This window comes from Chiloscyllium plagiosum, chromosome 20, assembly GCF_004010195.1.
Source record: "Chiloscyllium plagiosum isolate BGI_BamShark_2017 chromosome 20, ASM401019v2, whole genome shotgun sequence".
Classification (NCBI taxonomy): Eukaryota; Metazoa; Chordata; class Chondrichthyes; order Orectolobiformes; family Hemiscylliidae; genus Chiloscyllium; species Chiloscyllium plagiosum.
In genome coordinates this window covers 34430560-34449079 of record NC_057729.1, presented here as the reverse complement: position 1 = coordinate 34449079, position 18520 = coordinate 34430560, and the positions used below count along the sequence as shown (strand labels likewise).

The 18520-nt window shown below is 39.4% G+C and overlaps 1 protein-coding gene across 2 annotated transcripts in view; it reads right to left on the bottom strand.

The window, feature by feature from the left end:
* The window catches only part of ccm2l (CCM2 like scaffold protein), a 38976-nt gene extending 31327 nt beyond the window's left edge, over positions 1–7649 (bottom strand). For both annotated transcript variants that reach the window (XM_043710493.1, XM_043710494.1), the window contains exon 1: positions 7355–7649. In XM_043710493.1, coding sequence (XP_043566428.1) covers positions 7355–7384 — 30 coding nt within the window. In that variant the 5' untranslated portion in view covers positions 7385–7649. The remainder of the gene's footprint in view (positions 1–7354) is intronic.
* Between the last annotated feature and the right edge of the window lie 10871 nt (positions 7650–18520).

Below are 18520 nucleotides of genomic sequence, written 5' to 3'. Positions count from 1 at the left end.
TATACTTAGTTTTATTCTTTCATGGGATATGGGTGTTATTAACAAGGCCAGTGCTTGTTGCTCATCCCTAACTGAGTGGTGAGCTAGGCCATTTCAAAGAGCTGTTCGGAGTCAGCAACATTACTGTGTGCCTAGAGCCACATGTAGACCAGACTGGGTCAAGGACATTAGAGAATTAGATGGGATTTCACATCAGGCAATGATAGTTTCATGGTCCTTGTGCTGGTGCTGGTCTTGCTGGTACTTTTGTTTTTATCTTTACCTCATCCTAGGTCCAAACTACACCATAAAAGTACTCTTCACACTGATCTGATAGATCAGAGATCCAAAATGGAGACCAGACACATCTCTCCAAAGTTTCAAATTAACCTCTCTGCACAGCCTTTCACAAGGCAGGCAAGAAATTAGTTCTGAGGTTCTGATATTTACAAACCTCACTGCAGTGCCTTCAGTTCCTCGTTTGCTGTTGTATTCTGTCTTGCTTTCAAGAGCAAGTTTCAGGAATCCTGGAAGATGTAGGGACCAACAATTGAATTGTAAATGCTGTATTAGTATTGATGTGATAGAGCTATTAACATAGTTAATAGTTAAGTTGACAATACATTTTTCTAAGTCGTTAACATATAACATTGCTTGCTACAGTTCAGTGCGGGCTTTAACCAATTGAAGCTTGCTTTCCAATGTGTTGTGATTTTCGTGGTTCAAAATTCCATTCAATTAGATTATAAGTGGTCTGCATCTTAACTCCAGTTAATTGTTTCGCTTTATAACCTGGAATTGGTACAATCTAAGAGTTGCAAATCAGAGATGCAGTAAATCTCAAAGTTTGAGGAATGAATATCTTTCTGCAATGTTAACACAGAACCAAACAATGAGTAAGCACTATGGAAAGGCAAATACACCAGAAAATATCATTGTTTTTACTTTATAAAATGAGAACATTACAGAAATGTTTGCATCCCAGAGCATTATTGGAGCCATTAAATGCTTAACCGCAATGATTACTAAGACGGAGACCCTCTCACCTTTTAAAAATATAAGCATATGAAGTGGAAGAATATAAAAAGATGTGAAATTAAATACATTTGTGAATAGGTAGCTCGAGTTGAAGTGCAAACACCATCAGAGATGTAACATGTGAAATTACATTATTTTATATTGTAACTGATTACAGTAGAACTTCAATAATAGGCAAAGATCATTTTATAGCAGAAAACCAATCATTCACTCATTATTAATAAAATATGCATTGATTTAAAGTGAAATTAAAAAATGCAAATTTCACCTTTCCTTATAAGTTACACAAATAAAATATTCACCCGACTGGAACAAGGCACTTGTGTAGGTAGTTTAACTGTTACAGGAAAACAACACAATATATGATCATCATTTCACCAATTGTTTTTTCCTCCAAAGCTTTAATATTCTGTTCAAATTTCTGAAAAGTACTCAAAACATCTAACATCCCTCAAAGTTGATTAACGCTTTCCTGATCAAAACCACAATCACATTTAAATCTGAATTATGCTTTAAATGGATTAAATTTGGAGATTAATAAATTTACAACTAACTACTTTTGGCATTTTCTAAATGACTAATATCAAGTTATTAAATCTTCTACCTTCTTCTCTTTGTTAAAAAAAATCTGTTGTGTTTTCACATCTTTTCTGAACTCCTAAGCTTTCTTACTAGCTTAAAGTCATGCAGTTACATGCAGGAAACACTTAGCTGACTCCACCAAATGAGTTCCGACCTGAACTATTCATGTTTCTTCCTCTCTGGAACTTACAGCAACATACATCAATGTTTCAAAAAAACTTGGGCACTTCTGTGTTTGATTTGCTATTCTGTTTTTGGAAAATAGAGAATGAAACTAGGTAGCTTTCTGTTCATGACGTGGAGGAGCTAAGGCTGCATCACCTTTCACTTCAAACACTCACAGTGAGCACCCTGAGATGCAGAGTGACATTCTATCTATTTGCCCCAAAAATATGTTCCAATGTTCATTGTCAACACAGTTCCTTGTTTCCTCATCAGTAGTTTTCAGTGAGAATTTGTCATTTTAGTATTGAACTAAGGTTTTGTGCCAGAGACCAATCATTAGAGTCATAGAGTCATAGAGATGTACAGCATGGAAACAGACCCTTCGATCCAACCCGTCCATGCCGACCAGATATCTAGTCCCACCTGCCAGCACACGGCCCATATCCCTCCGAACCCTTCCTATTCATATACCCATCCAAATGCCTCTTAAATGCTGCAATTGTACCAGCCTCCACCACATCCTCTGGCAGCTCATTCCATACACGTACCACCCTCTGCATGAAAAAGTTGCCCCTTAAGTCTCTTTTATATCTTTCCCCTCTCACCCTAAACCTATGCCCTCGAGTTCTGGACTCCCTGACCCCAGGGAAAAGACTTTGCCTATTTACCCTATCCATACCCCTCATGATTTTGTAAACCTCTATAAGGTCACCCCTCAGCTCCAGCCTGCTAAGCCTCTCCCTATAGCTCAAATCCTCCAACCCTGGCAATATCCTTGTAAATCATTTCTGAACCCTTTCAAGTTTCACAACATCTTTCCGATAGGAAGGAGACCAGAATTGCACATAATATTCCAACAGTGGTCTAACCAAGGTCCTGTACAGCTGCAACATGACCTCCCAACTCCTGTAATCAATACTCTGACCAATAAAGGAAAGCATACCAAACGCCTTCTTCACTATCCTATCTACCTGCGACTCTACTTTCAAGGAGCTATGGAATAGTGAGGAAAGAAGGTAAAAGAAAGAAAAATAAACCTATTGGACTATAATCTGGTGTTATGTGATTTTTAACTTGTCCACCTCAGTCAAACACCGGCATCTCCAAGCCAAGGTAGAAGAAATAATGGAGAGGCAAGACAGAGCAGAGGGGAATGAAATGATGTGAAGATATGGGCATCAGGTACTCATTGGGAGAATGAAAGATTATGGGCAGATAGAGATCATGAAGGAGAGAGATTACAGATGAAGGGATTGAACTCATAGGGAAAGTGAGATGCCAAGAAGGGTGAATGGAGATTGTGAGTGGGAGAATTGCAGCAGGTTGTTTGGAAGACTAAGAGTAACACATTTGTAACTCCTGGCCCATCAGGATTTGCTTCCTGGATCTGGTAACTCTTGCTTTCTTCTAGCAGTTGGGTTTTTCAAGTCCTGGAAGTGGTGACTAATGCTGTTGATGTGTTGATGTTATGATAAAAATAATTAAGCCACAATTAGATTAGATTAGATTACATTACAGTGTGGAAACAGGCCCTTCGGCCCAACAAGTCCACACCGACCCGCCGAAGCGCAACCCACCCATACCCCTACATTTACCCCTTACCTAACACTACGGGCAATTTAGCATGGCCAATTCACCTGACCTGCACATCTTTGGACTGTGGGAGGAAACCGGAGCACCCGGAGGAAACCCACGCAGACATGGGGAGAATGTGCAAACTCCACACAGTCAGTCGCCTGAGGCGGGAATTGAACCCGGGTCTCAGGCGCTGTGAGGCAGCAGTGCTAACCACTATGCCACCATGCCGCCCACATGCTATGTGGAGTGCTATGTGTAGTTCTGGTCTCCATGTTATCAAAAAGATGTGATTGCACTGCAGAAGACAGAAGATATTCACCAGGTTATTTTCTGGGCTGAAATGATTCAGCTATGAAGAGAGGGTAGATAGGCTGAGGTTGTTTTCCTTGAAAGAGAGAAGGCTGACGGGGGATCTGATTGAGTTGCATAAAATTCTAAGGAGCTTTGACAGGGAGAAACATTTCCCCTTGGTAGAGAAGGCAATAGCCGGGGGTTATGGTGTCAAAGTAAGGAGCAGGGGGTTTAGAGAGTATTGAGGAAAGTGTTTTCACCCAAGGATTGTGGGTTTCTGGAGCTCACTGCCTGAAAGGATGTCAGAGACTGGAACCCTCAAGACATTTAAGAAGTACTTAGATGAGCACTTGAAACTCCATAATATAAAGTGCTGGAAAATGGATTAGAACAGATGGATATTTGTTGACCAGCACATACACAATAGACCAAAGGACTTCTTCCATGTGTAAAAACACTATGACTCTAAAACATTTTACACCATCCAGGACAAAGCAGCCTGCTTGATTGGCACCACTTATACAAACACAATTTTCCTGCTCCTTGGATGCTGCCTGACCTGCTGTTCTTTTCCAGCACCACTCTAATCTTGACTCTGATCTCTAGTATCTGCAGTCCTCACTTCCGACCACTTACACAAACATCCACTCTTCACCAATGCTCAGTAGCAGCAAGTGTGCAAATGAAAATGCATTTAAAAGTTAACCTAATCATTGCCTAGCTATCATTTGGATGTATCAATGATGAAACCGGTCATTGAAGAATCTGTGCCCAAACCACATCAATCTTTCAAGAAACTAGTTTCTAACATTCCATCCTGGTACAGGGAGTCAGTCAGCATTCCCATACCAAGCAGTGAAAACATAATGGCTTTGGCATCCAAATACCTTGGCTAGAGATCAGATGCAATTATTTTTACCATCCTCTGGGAGCTATTTATCTCTCTGTTCTACACATCTGCCCTTGTCCTCCTAGATGATAGGGCCATCAGTTTGGAAGGTGCTATCTATGTAGCCTTAAGTGATTTTCTGCAGTGCAGTATGTAGGTCATACATTCCATTGACTGGCAGACTATCAAACAACATAGTTCTTTGACCTTCCACAGGAGGCACCAGAAGCCTGAACACCCTATATCCACGACCACATTTTTGGATAATGTTTACTAAAAATAATTCTGATTGTGTTATGAGTTACACTGAAAACATATTTAAGATCACCATTGGCTCTCAGTGTAATTCATTTACATTGAACACTATATATATATATATACAGAGGACCCTTGTCTCTGAAGCAGAAAGGAATTTGTCAACACTTTGCATACTTCTTCCATTGAGGAATGGATTATGAAGAATTTCAATCTCCATTGCTTTCTCCAAGGTGATACCCTGACCACTTGGAGTCTACTTGCCTGGTTTCAGGCAAATCAGCTAATTAAATTAGCAGTCAACCATTGCTTCTGTAATCATGGTCCAATCAATCAGCACTCTCTTTCTTTGCTGCCTTTTAAAATTCATTCACAAGATGAGGGTGTCACGGCCAGGCCAGTATTTATTGCCCACCCCATTGGCCAGAGGGAATTCAGAGTCAACCACTTTGCATTTATTTTCCCTTAAGGGCGCTAGTGAACTTGATAGTTTCTTTACCCTAACAATTGACAATATTTTCATAGTCATCATTAGACTCTTCAATTCAAATTCCACCATCTTCCCAGATTCAAATGCCAGATTCAGAATATTATCAGCGTCTCTGGATTAACAATCTGATGATCGTACCACTAGACCATCACCTCCCCAATATATTGTCTTTCCACGTTGGTTTCTTATGCAACAGGTCTCATAAGTGCAGGACAAAAAGCTTTTGCTTTGTGTCTCATTTTAGCAATGTTTTATATACAGCATCAACTGGTATCATGACATTTGGGAACATTTATGTGGTGATCATTGGTGATCTACCCAAAGTGCCATGGTAAAACTATGGCACTTTGATACACTTGCTCAAATATTAGCATGTGTTATGTCTTGCCTATTCCAAATAAAATATAGCCACTGTCACAGTAAAGGTTATCACTTTAACGATTTCAGAGTCTGAGAAAATTCCAATACACCCTTTGGCCACCATGATGGCTCAATTGCAACTGGCATAGCACTGCAGCAAAATCTGGGCAGGATCATTTTTGCTGCCAGAATAGAAAGCCTCATTTGCTTTTTCAATAGTGCTTGACATGTTGCAAATATCTTCCACAGAAGTCTGGAAGGAGCCAAATGCATGTAATTTCATTACCACAGTCACTTTCATGGCTACTGGCCATTTAGTCCACATTTTGCATTGAGCTTGCACTTGAGGTACAGCATCTGATGTATTTCTATGACAACATTCTAACAGAAGAGTAGATAAGAGTAGATAGGAAAATCACAAACTGAATAATTTGGGGGATATGACTTTGTGCTTGCTCTTATTCTCCTCCACTTTGCAGAAACTTGTCCTGCTCCTCTGTTAATTCTGTATGTAATGCTGTGTTTTAAAATATCCATTTCTGATTATAGTAAATTGTCCTTCACCATATCCCACTAAACTCTCTGTCTATTTTCTTGCAGAGTTTTGCAATTAGATACAAATGCATGAATCACAAAACACTTGTTAAATCATAGCAACAGCCAAAGGAAATCTGTAGATTTTTGGTGATCCTTTTAATGAGCGTTGGTGGGCCTCCCCAGTTGTTGGACATGCATTCAGCTGTCTGAGGATAAGGGAGAGCATTAGCTGGAATATTAAGTTTCAATATCAAATCAGTGTTATCTGTTGATAATTTGTTTGCTCTGCCTACTTCTGCCAGACATTAACTCTGCGCACATGCTAATGCCCTCACTAATCTGGGATAATTTGATCCACAAATGTGCACATGCATGTGTTTTCACTCAGGCTATTTTGCCCTCTAAAGACACTCACAGCAATAAATATAAACACCAAAAAGTCCAATTTCTTGCATACTCTCTTCTGGGACACTGGATGCTGAAGGCTTATGCAGAAGCCAACACTATTGAATATTATTTACTTTAAATATAGTGAGAACCTTTCATTTCATCAAGAAAGTTATGTTGTAAATCTTAAGCAGTGGAAAATCAGAACTTTATTATAACATGTACAAAATAGAATAGGCAGAACAACGCAAAGCAGTATGTGCTAAATAATCACCAATATGAAGAAGTAGAAAAATGAAACTTCTATCATCATTTCCATTGTTTGCTAATGTCCCATTTCAGTGACAGACAATGGGAATGCTTGCTGTATAGAGCAGATTCTTAAACCAATAACACAGGCTGCTTACACCAAATAATTGCATGTAAATTTGATTTCTAGTGACTGAAATCTCAGGCCCTTCTTAAATATTGCAAACAATTGTCTGTATAAAGAAACCAACAGATAAACATAAATGTAGCTATGGCAGATTTTTAGCCTTCTATGGCAAAATTTATAACATTGAATTAACATGACACATTAAATTTTCTCAGTGAATTAATATTTTTTAATTTACAGTTCAGAAAGAGCTTTGAAAAGCTTGTACTCTTTGATGAATGTAAGTTTCCCTAAAGGAAACTATGGGTGTACATACCTACAAATACTGCATTTACGTGTGGCATACAACAGATTTACGATTTTGATGTTACAACTAGTCTAGGTGGAATTTATGAAAGATTAATGTCAAATTATAGATTTTTTTTACCTTCTTTCCCTTCTTGATCTCTACATCCATGGTGTTTTCACATCTGCTCTGAACTTCTGATTTCTTTTTGCTTTGTTCTTATGCTGCTACATGCAGGAAACTCTTGGTTGACTCCACCAAATAAGTTCTGATGTAAACTTTTAACAGTTCTTCCTCTCCTGGGAGTGATAACAATATACATCAGCCTATCAAACTCCACCAAATATTAGACTGTATCCATTGTTAGGTGCATCCAAAATTGCATTTTGATTTTTATCTGAACACTGACTATCATTTGACAGCATTCCATAAATTAGTGACATGTTGATATATGCCCAATCTTAAACACTGCACTGATTTCCTTAAGTCACTATACAGTCAGTTCCTGTGGATGTGTCCTATCAGTACCTCCTGTTGGCAAACTATCATTGTTTCATTGCCATGACGCAAAATAGAGCAGGAAATGATTTCAATATCAGCCATTTTCAGACCAACATTATTGTATTAACTTCACAGTTATAAATAGAACATTTGTGATCCTTTCCATTTCACAATATAACATTTATATTTTGACTGAGATTTTTGTGGTGGTTTATTCTATCCTCAACATATTTTATATTCATCAAAATTCTGTCTTCCTACCAAATTAACAGTGATACATTTGCATAAATATAATCACAAACATTTTGTGTCACATTATTAAAACCACAATTTAAAATTCAAGTTCTAGATGCCTGCCATTTCATGAATGATTGCCATAATTGAATGGTTTGATCCCCCCCCCACCCCCCCGTTGATTAAATAAAAGTTTAACTGTTACATATTTTTACATTCTAACACCCATTTCTGGGAAACTTGCTTCCTTCAAGTATGTATCCAAGTGACCAAAATGAATCCAGAGATATATTTTTAAAAATAGCAACTGTTTCAAAACCAAGAGAGGAGTTGGCAAGATGTTCAGGAATTAGATAAGTCAAAGATGATTTGGTTGGTATGTACAGGCATTGGGGATCTGGATTTTCAAAAGGACCCAAGTAAATTGCCCTATTGGCTCCTCTGAATTATGGTGCATATTATTCAAGGATATATGGCACAATAGATTAGAAATCAGGTAGAGAGCAGAAAACAGAGATTAATTGTTAATTTGCTTTTTGATTTTGAGAGTGTGCACAATGCTGTTCCCAGTGAAAAGTGCTGCATATTTTTTTTAAGGTTGAGGGGTGACTTAATTGAGACATATAAGATAATCAGAGGGTTAGATAGGGTGGACAATGAGAGCCTTTTTCCTCGGATGGTGATGGCTAGCACGAGGGGACATAGATTTAAATCGAGGGATGATAGATATCGCACAGATGTCAGAGGTAGTTACTTTTCTCAAAGAGACAGTAGTAGACTTGCCAATTTTAAGGCCATTTAAATAGTCATTGGAAAAAGCATATGGATGAAAATGGAATAGTGTAGGTTAGATGAGCTTCAGATTGGTTTCACAGATCGATGCAATATTGTGGGCTGAAGGGCCTGTACTGCACTGTAATGTTCTATGTTCTATGTTAATATATGTAAATGATATTGCCATTGTCTTACCAGTCCATAGGGCTGCTCTGAGAGAAAGAGACACCTGGTAGTAATCTGAGGGTCACCATGCCACAGGAGGTGGGGGGAAGGGGTGCAGTTGAGGAGGCAGGACCTTCATAGTAACCTCAGCCAGTGCAGGAATTGAACCCAGACTGTTGGGTGTCACTCTGCATCACATTCTACCATCCAGCAAACTGAGCTACATTTTAAGTATTTCTGAAATACCACACATGCTAGGAATAACTTAGCTTAGTTGGCACAGTGCTTCAAAATTTATGATTTGGTTGAAATGCATCGAAGATTGAATAGAAGGATGACAGGATACAGACGCAGAATGGCCACATTATTATTTGCTTATGAGGAGGGTAAACCTCCAGGTAAATTCCCTCTATTTCCTGCTCTGTAAATATTGGCAGGTTATTCACAGAGCAGTTCTGATGAAGGAACATGGGAACCCAATACATTAACAATTTTTTTCTCTCCACAGATGCTTCCAGATCTGTTGAATTTCTCCAACACTTTCTACTTTTGTTTTCAGTTCTAGTCTTCCTCGTTTAAGCATTTAAGATGGGGTAGCAGTATGGAATCAGGAGCAAGAATCCTGGATATGTTTCTTTAAATCAGATGCTGAGGATTGTTGAAAGACACTTCAATTAATTCAGTAAAGTCTGAGGTTCCACTTGAAATATTATTGGTTTACGTGGGCACAATAATTAATTCTCTAAGCCATTTGAGCCATCAAACACTACTTACATTGCATGTAGGTTTGCTAACTGAGCTGGAAAGTTCATTTTCAGATGTTTTGTCACCATATTAGGTAACATAATCAGTGAGTCTCCGGTGAAGCACTGGTGTTAGTGATCCACTTTCTATTTATGTGTTTAGGTTTCCTTGGATTGGTGATGTCAGTTCTTGTGGTGATGTCAGTTCCTGTTTTTTTCTCAGAGGATGGTAAATGGGATCCAAGTCGATGTGTTTGTTGATAGAGTTCTGGTTGGAATGCCATGCTTCTAGGAATTCTCGTGCATGTCTCAGTTTGGCTTGCCCTAGGATGGATGTGTTGTCCCAGTCGAAGTGGTGTCCTTCTTCATTTGTATGTAAGGATACTAGTGAGAGTGGGTCATGTTTTTTGTGGCTAGTTGATGTTCATGTATCTTGGCGGCTAGTTTTTTTGCCTATTTGTCCAATGTAATGTAAGAATGCAAGAACTGTAACAAACACTACATTGGACAAACAGGCAGAAAACTAGCCGCCAGGATACATGAACATCAACTCACCACAAAAAACATGACCCACTCTCACTAGTATGGACAACACATCCATCCTAGGGCAAGCCAAACTGAGACATGCACGAGAATTCCTAGAAGCATGGCATTCCAACTAGATCCATCAACAAACACATCGACTTGGATCCCATTTACCATCCTCTGAGAAAAAGAACAGGAACTGACATCACCACAGGAAATGACATCACCAACACAAGGAAACCTAAACACATAAATAGAAAGCAGGTCACTAACACCAGTGCATCACCGGAGGCTCACTGATGATGTTATCTAGTATGATGACAAAACAACTGAAAATGAACTTTCCAGCTCAGCGAGCAAACCAGAACCTCAACCTGAGCTACAAATCTTCTCAAAACTCACTAACTACTTCCATTTTTATGATATAATTTAATATTTTAGCGTTTTGTTTTGAAGAACAACCATATTAGTTTCTATGCATAACTCAGCAACTTGAATGTTTTGTTTGCTTTACCCATATGCTAAAGTGTGCTATTATGTGAGCAGTGTGCCTGGTGGTTCTCCTGATTGTTCTAATGAAAGAGTTAATGAATATCTACAGAATCGTAGTGCATTAGAAACCCTTGTGCCTGTTGGAGCTCTGAGCTATAGCAATCCAAAATTGATCTTACTGGCTCCATCTCTTTACTTTCACTGATTACTTTGCTTTAATATTTATTCAAAAGATCTTTTCCTCAACGCTTCCTCAGGCAGGACAGTCATGTTCAAATAATCCACTTGGCTTGTATCTGTTACAGTATGGGCTACCAACAAAAATAAATCATCAGTGATTAATGAAAATAATAGCTTACTTGTATTTCATTGTGTGGATGTAATAAATGATCATATGAAGATGAAGCATTGTAGCACAGTCAACATTGAAATTTGACACTGGGAATTGAAATGGGATGATGCAAGATAAAAATGTGTCCAAGTAATTGTATTGTTTCTCTTTTGTTATATATAGTTCTGAGTAGCAAATGGAAAGAATTCTAAATCATGAGCTTTTGTAGAAAAACATTCTTTGTCTTCTCTGCCAGAAGACAGGTCCAGACCACAGCACTGTAACCTATACCATAGGTAGGGCAAGGAGGCAGAGCCCATGATCTCACCAGTTAAAACATGCATCCAACCCACTGCCATTGGTATTAATCTGATTCACACAGGTTGTCCAGCCAACTGAGCCACGTATCCCATGCCCATTGTTTGTAGGAGTTTGAGTTGCTGTGGCAATATACATTTTTACATGTATGCTGTAGCCTGGAGTTGTAGAGAGTGATGTTAGAGACTCCAAAAGAAAGTGTCTCATTGTGATGATGAGGATCTTTGCATTTCATCTATACAATTCACAGGCATTTAATGTCTTCCAGGTACTTCAGTTTCCTCCCACAATCCAAAGATGTGCAGATTAGGTGAATTGGCCATACTAAATTGCTAACAGTGCTCAGGAGTGTATAGGTTAGGTGCATTAGTCAGTGGTAAATGTCAAGTAATAGAGTAGGGGATGGGTCTGGGTGGGATACTCTTCAGAGGGTTGGTACGGACTTGTTGGGCCAAATGATCTGTTTCTGCACTGTAGGGATTCTATGATTCTACGATAATTTGTGCACACTTGAACTAGGAGCAGGAGTAGACCTCAAGGTTCCTCCATCATTAAATAAGAACATGGTTGATCAGCGTTCTCCACATTTTCACTGAGCTGATAACCTTTCACACTCTTGTCTATTAAGAATCTATCTAGCTCTGCCTTTAAAATATTCAAACTGTGCCTTCACTGCATTTTGAGAAATAAAACTCTGAAGACTAACTACCCTGTGCAAGCTGAAAATTTCCACATCACTGTTTTAAATGGGCAACCCTTATTTTTGAACCATAACCCTTTTTCCTCGATTCTCCCACAAGAGGTCAATATGAAGTACCTGTTCATTTCATCTGCAATCTTGTTATTTTTTCATTAATACTTCCCCAGACTCATTTTCCATAGGAGTAACACTTACTTCATTAATACTTTCCTTTTTTAAATACTTTCAGAACGATCACTCATCCTTGAAGAGACAAAACAACTGCAGACGCTGGAATCCAAAATAGACAGGCAGGAGACTGGAAGATCACAGAGGGCCAGGCAGCACCAGGAGGTGCCTAAGTTAATGTTTTGGGTGTAACCCTTTGTCAGGACTGAAGTAGGGTTACACCTGAAATATCGACTTCTGCACCTCCTGATGCTGCCTGGCTTGCTGTGTTCTTCCAGCCTCCTGCCTGTCTACTCATCCTTGAAGAGCAGTTATGGTTTTTTTAGAGTTTGATATTTTCTTTAACATTTTAGTTAACCACCCCTGGTGGTTTCTCTCTGTGAAATTTTTCTTTCTGATTAAATTGTATGTATTCTGTGTTGTGAAATATTCCCTTAAATGTCTACCACTGCATCTCTATTGACCTATCATTTAAACTAAGTTGCTAGTTCATCTTAGCTAGATCTGTTTTTAATGCTCTTGTAATTACCTCTATTTAAATTTAAAATACTTGGTTTGGACCTATTCTTCTCTCCCTCAAACTGAATGTAAAATTATGGTCACTGCTACTTGGGCTGGCTTGATTATGAGATCAATAATTAATCCTATCTTATTGTCCAATGCCAGGTCTAGTGTAGCCTTTTTTTTGGTTAGCTCCAGAATGTGCTATTTAAAGAAACTGTTCAGAAAACATTTAAGGATCATCTAGGTTACCATTACCCACCTGATTCTTCAGACCATATACAAAGTCAAATGCTCCAAGATTATCACCACATCTTTATTTCTTCTTTTATCCCTCGTCCTCTCATGCGATGACTTCTGAGGGCTCATACATCATTCCCACAAGTCTCTTTATTATTTCGACCTAAACTACATCCTGGTGTCCTGACCTTAGTTTCATCCCTCTCTATTGTGCTAATACCATCATTAACTAACAAAGCCAACTCTACCCTGTTTACTGGCATTCTTTACTTCCTAAATATTATGTACCCATCAACATTCATGTCCCATGCTAGGTCATCCTAACAGCCATGTCTCTGTTATGAGTATCAGATTGTACTTAATTATTTCTATTTATGCATTCAGTTAATCTGTTTTGTTTAGAATGCTACATGAATTCACATAAAGAGCTTTTAGTGTTGCCCTTTTATTTAACTGTATAAAGTCTAGCCTTATCTGTTTGTTATTGCTGTCACCCAAAGTGTAAGCAATCGTGCTTTCCTTACTTTTGTTCGCATGAATAAATGGGGTAGCATAAAGCATGTCATTGAAGACTGAGAGATCATTGAAGATTTGTATTAGTATTCTAATTATTTAACATCTTGTGGTTGATAACTAATAACAAAATCAAAGGACACACAATTGTTGTGTTGGAAATTTACTGAATTCAAAAGTCTGTTTATTTATTCTACTGTTGCCAACTAAAGCTGTACCTACAACCTCCTTGATTTCCCAGTCCCTTGTGAAAAATGAATGCAATCCATGTGGTGAATCTTCGGAGGTTGCTGGAAGTGACTTTAGGAAAGGAAAGTAATAAAATTGGATTTCATTAAGAACTGTAGAAAATATTTCTGAAATTTAAGATAACATTTATCAAATACAATACATTTCGGAGCAAGACACTTTCATGAAATCTTCCAAATTATGAAACGATTGGAAAATTGGTGATACATTTAAACTAGCTGTTGATTCTAGCCAAGATAGAACTGATTGTTATTTCCTGGCTGCAACTGCAATTTACCTTCTTTGCGAAGAATGTTGCCTATGTGTACTCATGTCCATGCTGCATTTCGCTGTCAATGCCAGAGTACAGCAGGAGTTATTTATATCCTTTCATGGGATCTGGACATCTCTGGCTAGGCTAACACTTATTACCAATCCCCACTAATTGATGCTGGTGAGTCACTTTTCTGAACTGTTGTAGTCCATGGTGCATATGAACATTTACATTACTATTAGTAAGGGAGTTCCAAGTTCCAGGATTTTGACCTAGTGACAGTGAAGCAATGGTAATACAGTTTCAAGGCAGGATGAAGCTTGGTTTGGAGGGAAATCAGCAGGTATGTATCTGTATGGCCTTCAAAGTGCTGTAGGTCAAAGATTTTGGAAGTAATGTTGAAAGAGCCCTGTTGAGTTGCTGCAATACATCTTGCAGATGGTATGTACTGCTGTCACTGTGTTTCAACCATTATGGGAGTTAATGTTGAAGACGATGGATGGGATGCCAAGCAAGTAAGCTGCTTTGACCTGCATGGCATAAAACATACTATTTGCCTCCATGGCTCCATGCTGCACCTGCATGCTTACTTTCAGTGACTGATGTATGAGGTCACACACGTCTCCTTGCACAATCCCCTCTCTCAGGTTATAGCCATTCAAATAATAATCAGCTTTCTTGTTTTGCTCCCAAAGTGGATAACCTCACATTTATCCACATTATACTGCCAGGTATTTGTCCATTCTCTCATCCAGCCCAAATCACACTGAAAGCATGGTGAGGTGACTGCTTATTTGCTTGAGTAAAATGTAAAGTTCATATTTTCAAAACTGTATTTAGAATGAGCTTGACAGAAGATCATTGCAACACTATTGCTAGAAATGTCAACTTCAGCAGTTAGAAGAAAATGATTTAATCATGTGCACGCATCTGATGTGGGGACATGGCTGTGGGTCTGTCCAGCCACGATAGGCTTTATAGAGACAAAAACAAACAGTAGATGCTGGAATCTAAAGTAGACAAACAGGAGGCTGGAAGAACTCAATGTTAAATTGGCAGAAGAGTTGAAGAACAGTACCAATGCAAGTACTGAAGAGGGACTTAACACTGAGTTCTCGAATTTCAAATAACCTTTCCACCCATCCCCCATACCCCCTTCCAGCCCCACCTCTTCCCTTCCATTCCTCTGATCTAAACGTGTAACTTAGGGAGAACAAGGTGGGAGTTCAGCAGGGGAAAATCAGAATACTGATATTTCACATGTGCATATCAAGCAGACTGTGGTGAGCTTATACTTTAATCTTCACAATATTAAGGTCAGAAGTGTGGATGTCCTCTGATGATTGCAGAACATTCAGTACTATTCAAAACACCTCAGAAGCAGACTGCATCTGCATGCAGTAAGATTTAAACAACATCCAGGCTTGGGCTGATCCGTGGCAAGTATTAATTGCTCGTACAAGTGCCAGGCATTTATTATCCCCAACGAGAGAGACATTCTAGCCATCACCTCCTTATGTTCAGTGGTATTACCATCACCAAATTCCCCACTATCAGATCCTAATGATTACCTTTGATCACAGACTCCTTTTGAGTAGCCCAATAACTATTGTAGCTGCAGGAGCAGGTCAGAAACTCAGAATTCTGTCATGATTAATTCCTCTCATCTCCCCGATACTTGTCCAACATCAAAAAGGCACAATTCAGGACTATGATGGAATATACTCAGTTCACCCAGATGATCTTGACTATATGTTTTATTGAGCTATGTCTGTTGATTAAACTTAAAATATAAGCCATAAATTATTAAATTAACCTGAAGCAGTGTTTTGTAGAGGAAAAAGACTGTGCTATTTTCTATGGTCTGTAGATTAAAAGAAGCAAAAATGGCCCTTGGTAGAGTGATATGCTCTTGTCAGATGTGGGGGTTTAGGGAAAGTTAATGGGTTGATGAGGTTTATATCTGCAATAAATGCTGTTGGTTGCGAATCCTAACAGATTGAGTGGATCGGTTGGAGAGAACGTTAGAGACAATGAGAAATTTACAAGAGCAAAGGGATGTGAAATGAGGCAATTATAGGAAGGGGGAAAGTTGCAGATACAGTCACATAGATGGGTTAACTCCAGGAGAGGTAAGAGAGGTAGGCACCTAGTGCAGGAGTCTTCTGTGGCTATCTCCGTTTCAAACAAGTATGCTGTTTTGGAAAATGTAGGGGTGATGGATTCTCAGGGGTACATAGCATGAACAGACAAGTTTCTAGTATTGAGACGAGCTATAATTCAATGAGGGGTATGTCGGATTCCAAGCAATCGATTGTGTTAGGGGACTCTCTAGTCTGAGGTACAGATGTTTCGGTGGCCAGCAGTGAAAAATCAGAATGGTGTGTTGCTTCCCTGGTGCTTCCAAGGATGTCTCAGAGAGGGTGCAGAATGTTCTCAAAGGGGAGAGGGGCCAGCAGGAGGTCATTGTACACATTGGAACCAATGACATAAGAAGGAATAAGTTTGCGATTCTGAAGGGAGATTACAGAGGGATCAGCAGGGATTTAAAAAGGAGTTCCTTGAGAGTAGTAATATCTGGATTACTTCTTTAGTCATCCAACATTCCATATACTGGCCAGACTTTCCTTTCACCCTGACAGGAATATACCTTCTCTGGATTCTTGTTATCTCGTTTCTGAAGGCTTCCCATTTTCAAGCCATCTCTTTACCTGCGAACATCTGCCTCCAATCAGCTTTTGAAAGTTCTTACCTAACACCATCAAAAAATTGGCCTTCCTCCAATTTAGAACTTCAACTTTTAGATCTGGTCTATCCTTTTCCGTCACAATTTAAAAACTAATAGAATTATGATCACTGACCCCAAAGTGCTCCCCCACTGACACCTCAGTCCCCTGCCCTGCCTTATTTCCCAAAAGTAGGTCACGCTTTGCACCTTCTCTAGAAGGTACACCCACATACTGAATCAGAAAATGTTCTTGTAAACACTTAACAAATTCCTCTCCATCTAAACCCTTAACACTATAGCAGTCCCAGTCTATGTTTGAAATTTAAAATCCCCTACCATAACCATCCCATTATTTTTACAGATAACTGAGATTTCCTTACAAAATTGTTTCTCAGTTTCCCTCTGAGTATTACGGGGTCTATAACACAATCCCAATGAGGTGATCATCCCTTTCTTATTTCTCAGTTTGTTGGATGTATTTCCGGGAATATCCTCCCTCAGTACAGCAGTTATCCCTTATCAAAAACGCCAACCCCCTCCTCTCTTGCCTCCCTTTCTGTCCTTGTAGCATTTATATCCTGGAACATTAAGCTGCCAGTCCTGTCCATCCCTGAGCCATATTTCTATAATATCTATGATATCTCAGTCCCATGTACCTAACCATGCCATGAGTTCACCTGCCTTTTCTGTTCGACCTCTTGCATTGAAATAAATAGTTTAATTTATCAGTCCTACCTTGTTCTCTGCTTTGTCCCTGCCTGCCCTGACTGTTTGACTTGCCTTTGTTCTCAACTGTATCAGTATTAGATTGAAATCTTTCCTCACTATCTCCCTGGGTCCCACCTACCCACCGCCCCCACCCCCACCCCCACCCCCACCCCACCATACTAGTTTAAATCCTCCCAAGCAGCTCTAGCAAAACTCCCTGCCAGTATATTAGTCCCCTTCCAATTCAGGTGCAATCCGTCCTTCTTGTACAGGTCACTTCTACCCCTAAAAAGCTTCCAATGGTCCAAAAATGAAAATCCTTCTCCCGTACACCAGCTCCACAGCCATGCATTCATCTGCTCTATCCTCCTATTCCTGCCCTCACTAGCTCATAGCACCGGGAGTAATCTAGATATTACTAATCTCGAGGACCTCCTTTTAAAATTCCTAACTCTCTGTAATCTCCCTTCAGAATCTCAATCTATTCCCTTCCCATGTTGTTGGTTCCAATGTGTACAATGACCTTCTGCTGGTCCCTCTTCTCCTTGAGAACATTCTGCACCCTCTCTGAGACATCCTTGATCCTGGCACCAGGGAAGCAATGCACCATTCTGATTTTTCACTGCTGGCCACTGAAATGTCTGTCTGTACCTTGGACTAGAGAGTTCCCTAACACAATCGATTGCTTGGAACCCGATGTACCTCTCATTACATTACAGCCAGTCTCAATACCAGAAACTTGTCTGTTCGTGCTATGTACCCCTGAGTGTCCATCACCCCCTACATTTTCCAAAACAGCATACTTGTTTGAAATGGGGATAGCCACAGAAGACTCCTACACTACCTGCTTACCTCTCTTATCTTTCCTGGAGTTTACCCATCTACGTGACTGTATTTGAGACTTTCCCCCCTCCCAATAATTGCCATCCATCACATCTCCTTGCCCTTGTAAATTCTTCAATGCCTCTACCACTGATCCATTCAATCTGATAGGATTCGCGGTGAATGGCATTTATTGCAGATATAATCCTCAGTAACCCATAAACTCTCCCTAAACTCCCACATCCGACAAGAAGAGCATATCACTCTACAAAGGGCCATTTTTGCTTCTTTCAATCTACAGACCCAGAAAATAGCAATGTCTTATCCCTCTACAAAACACTG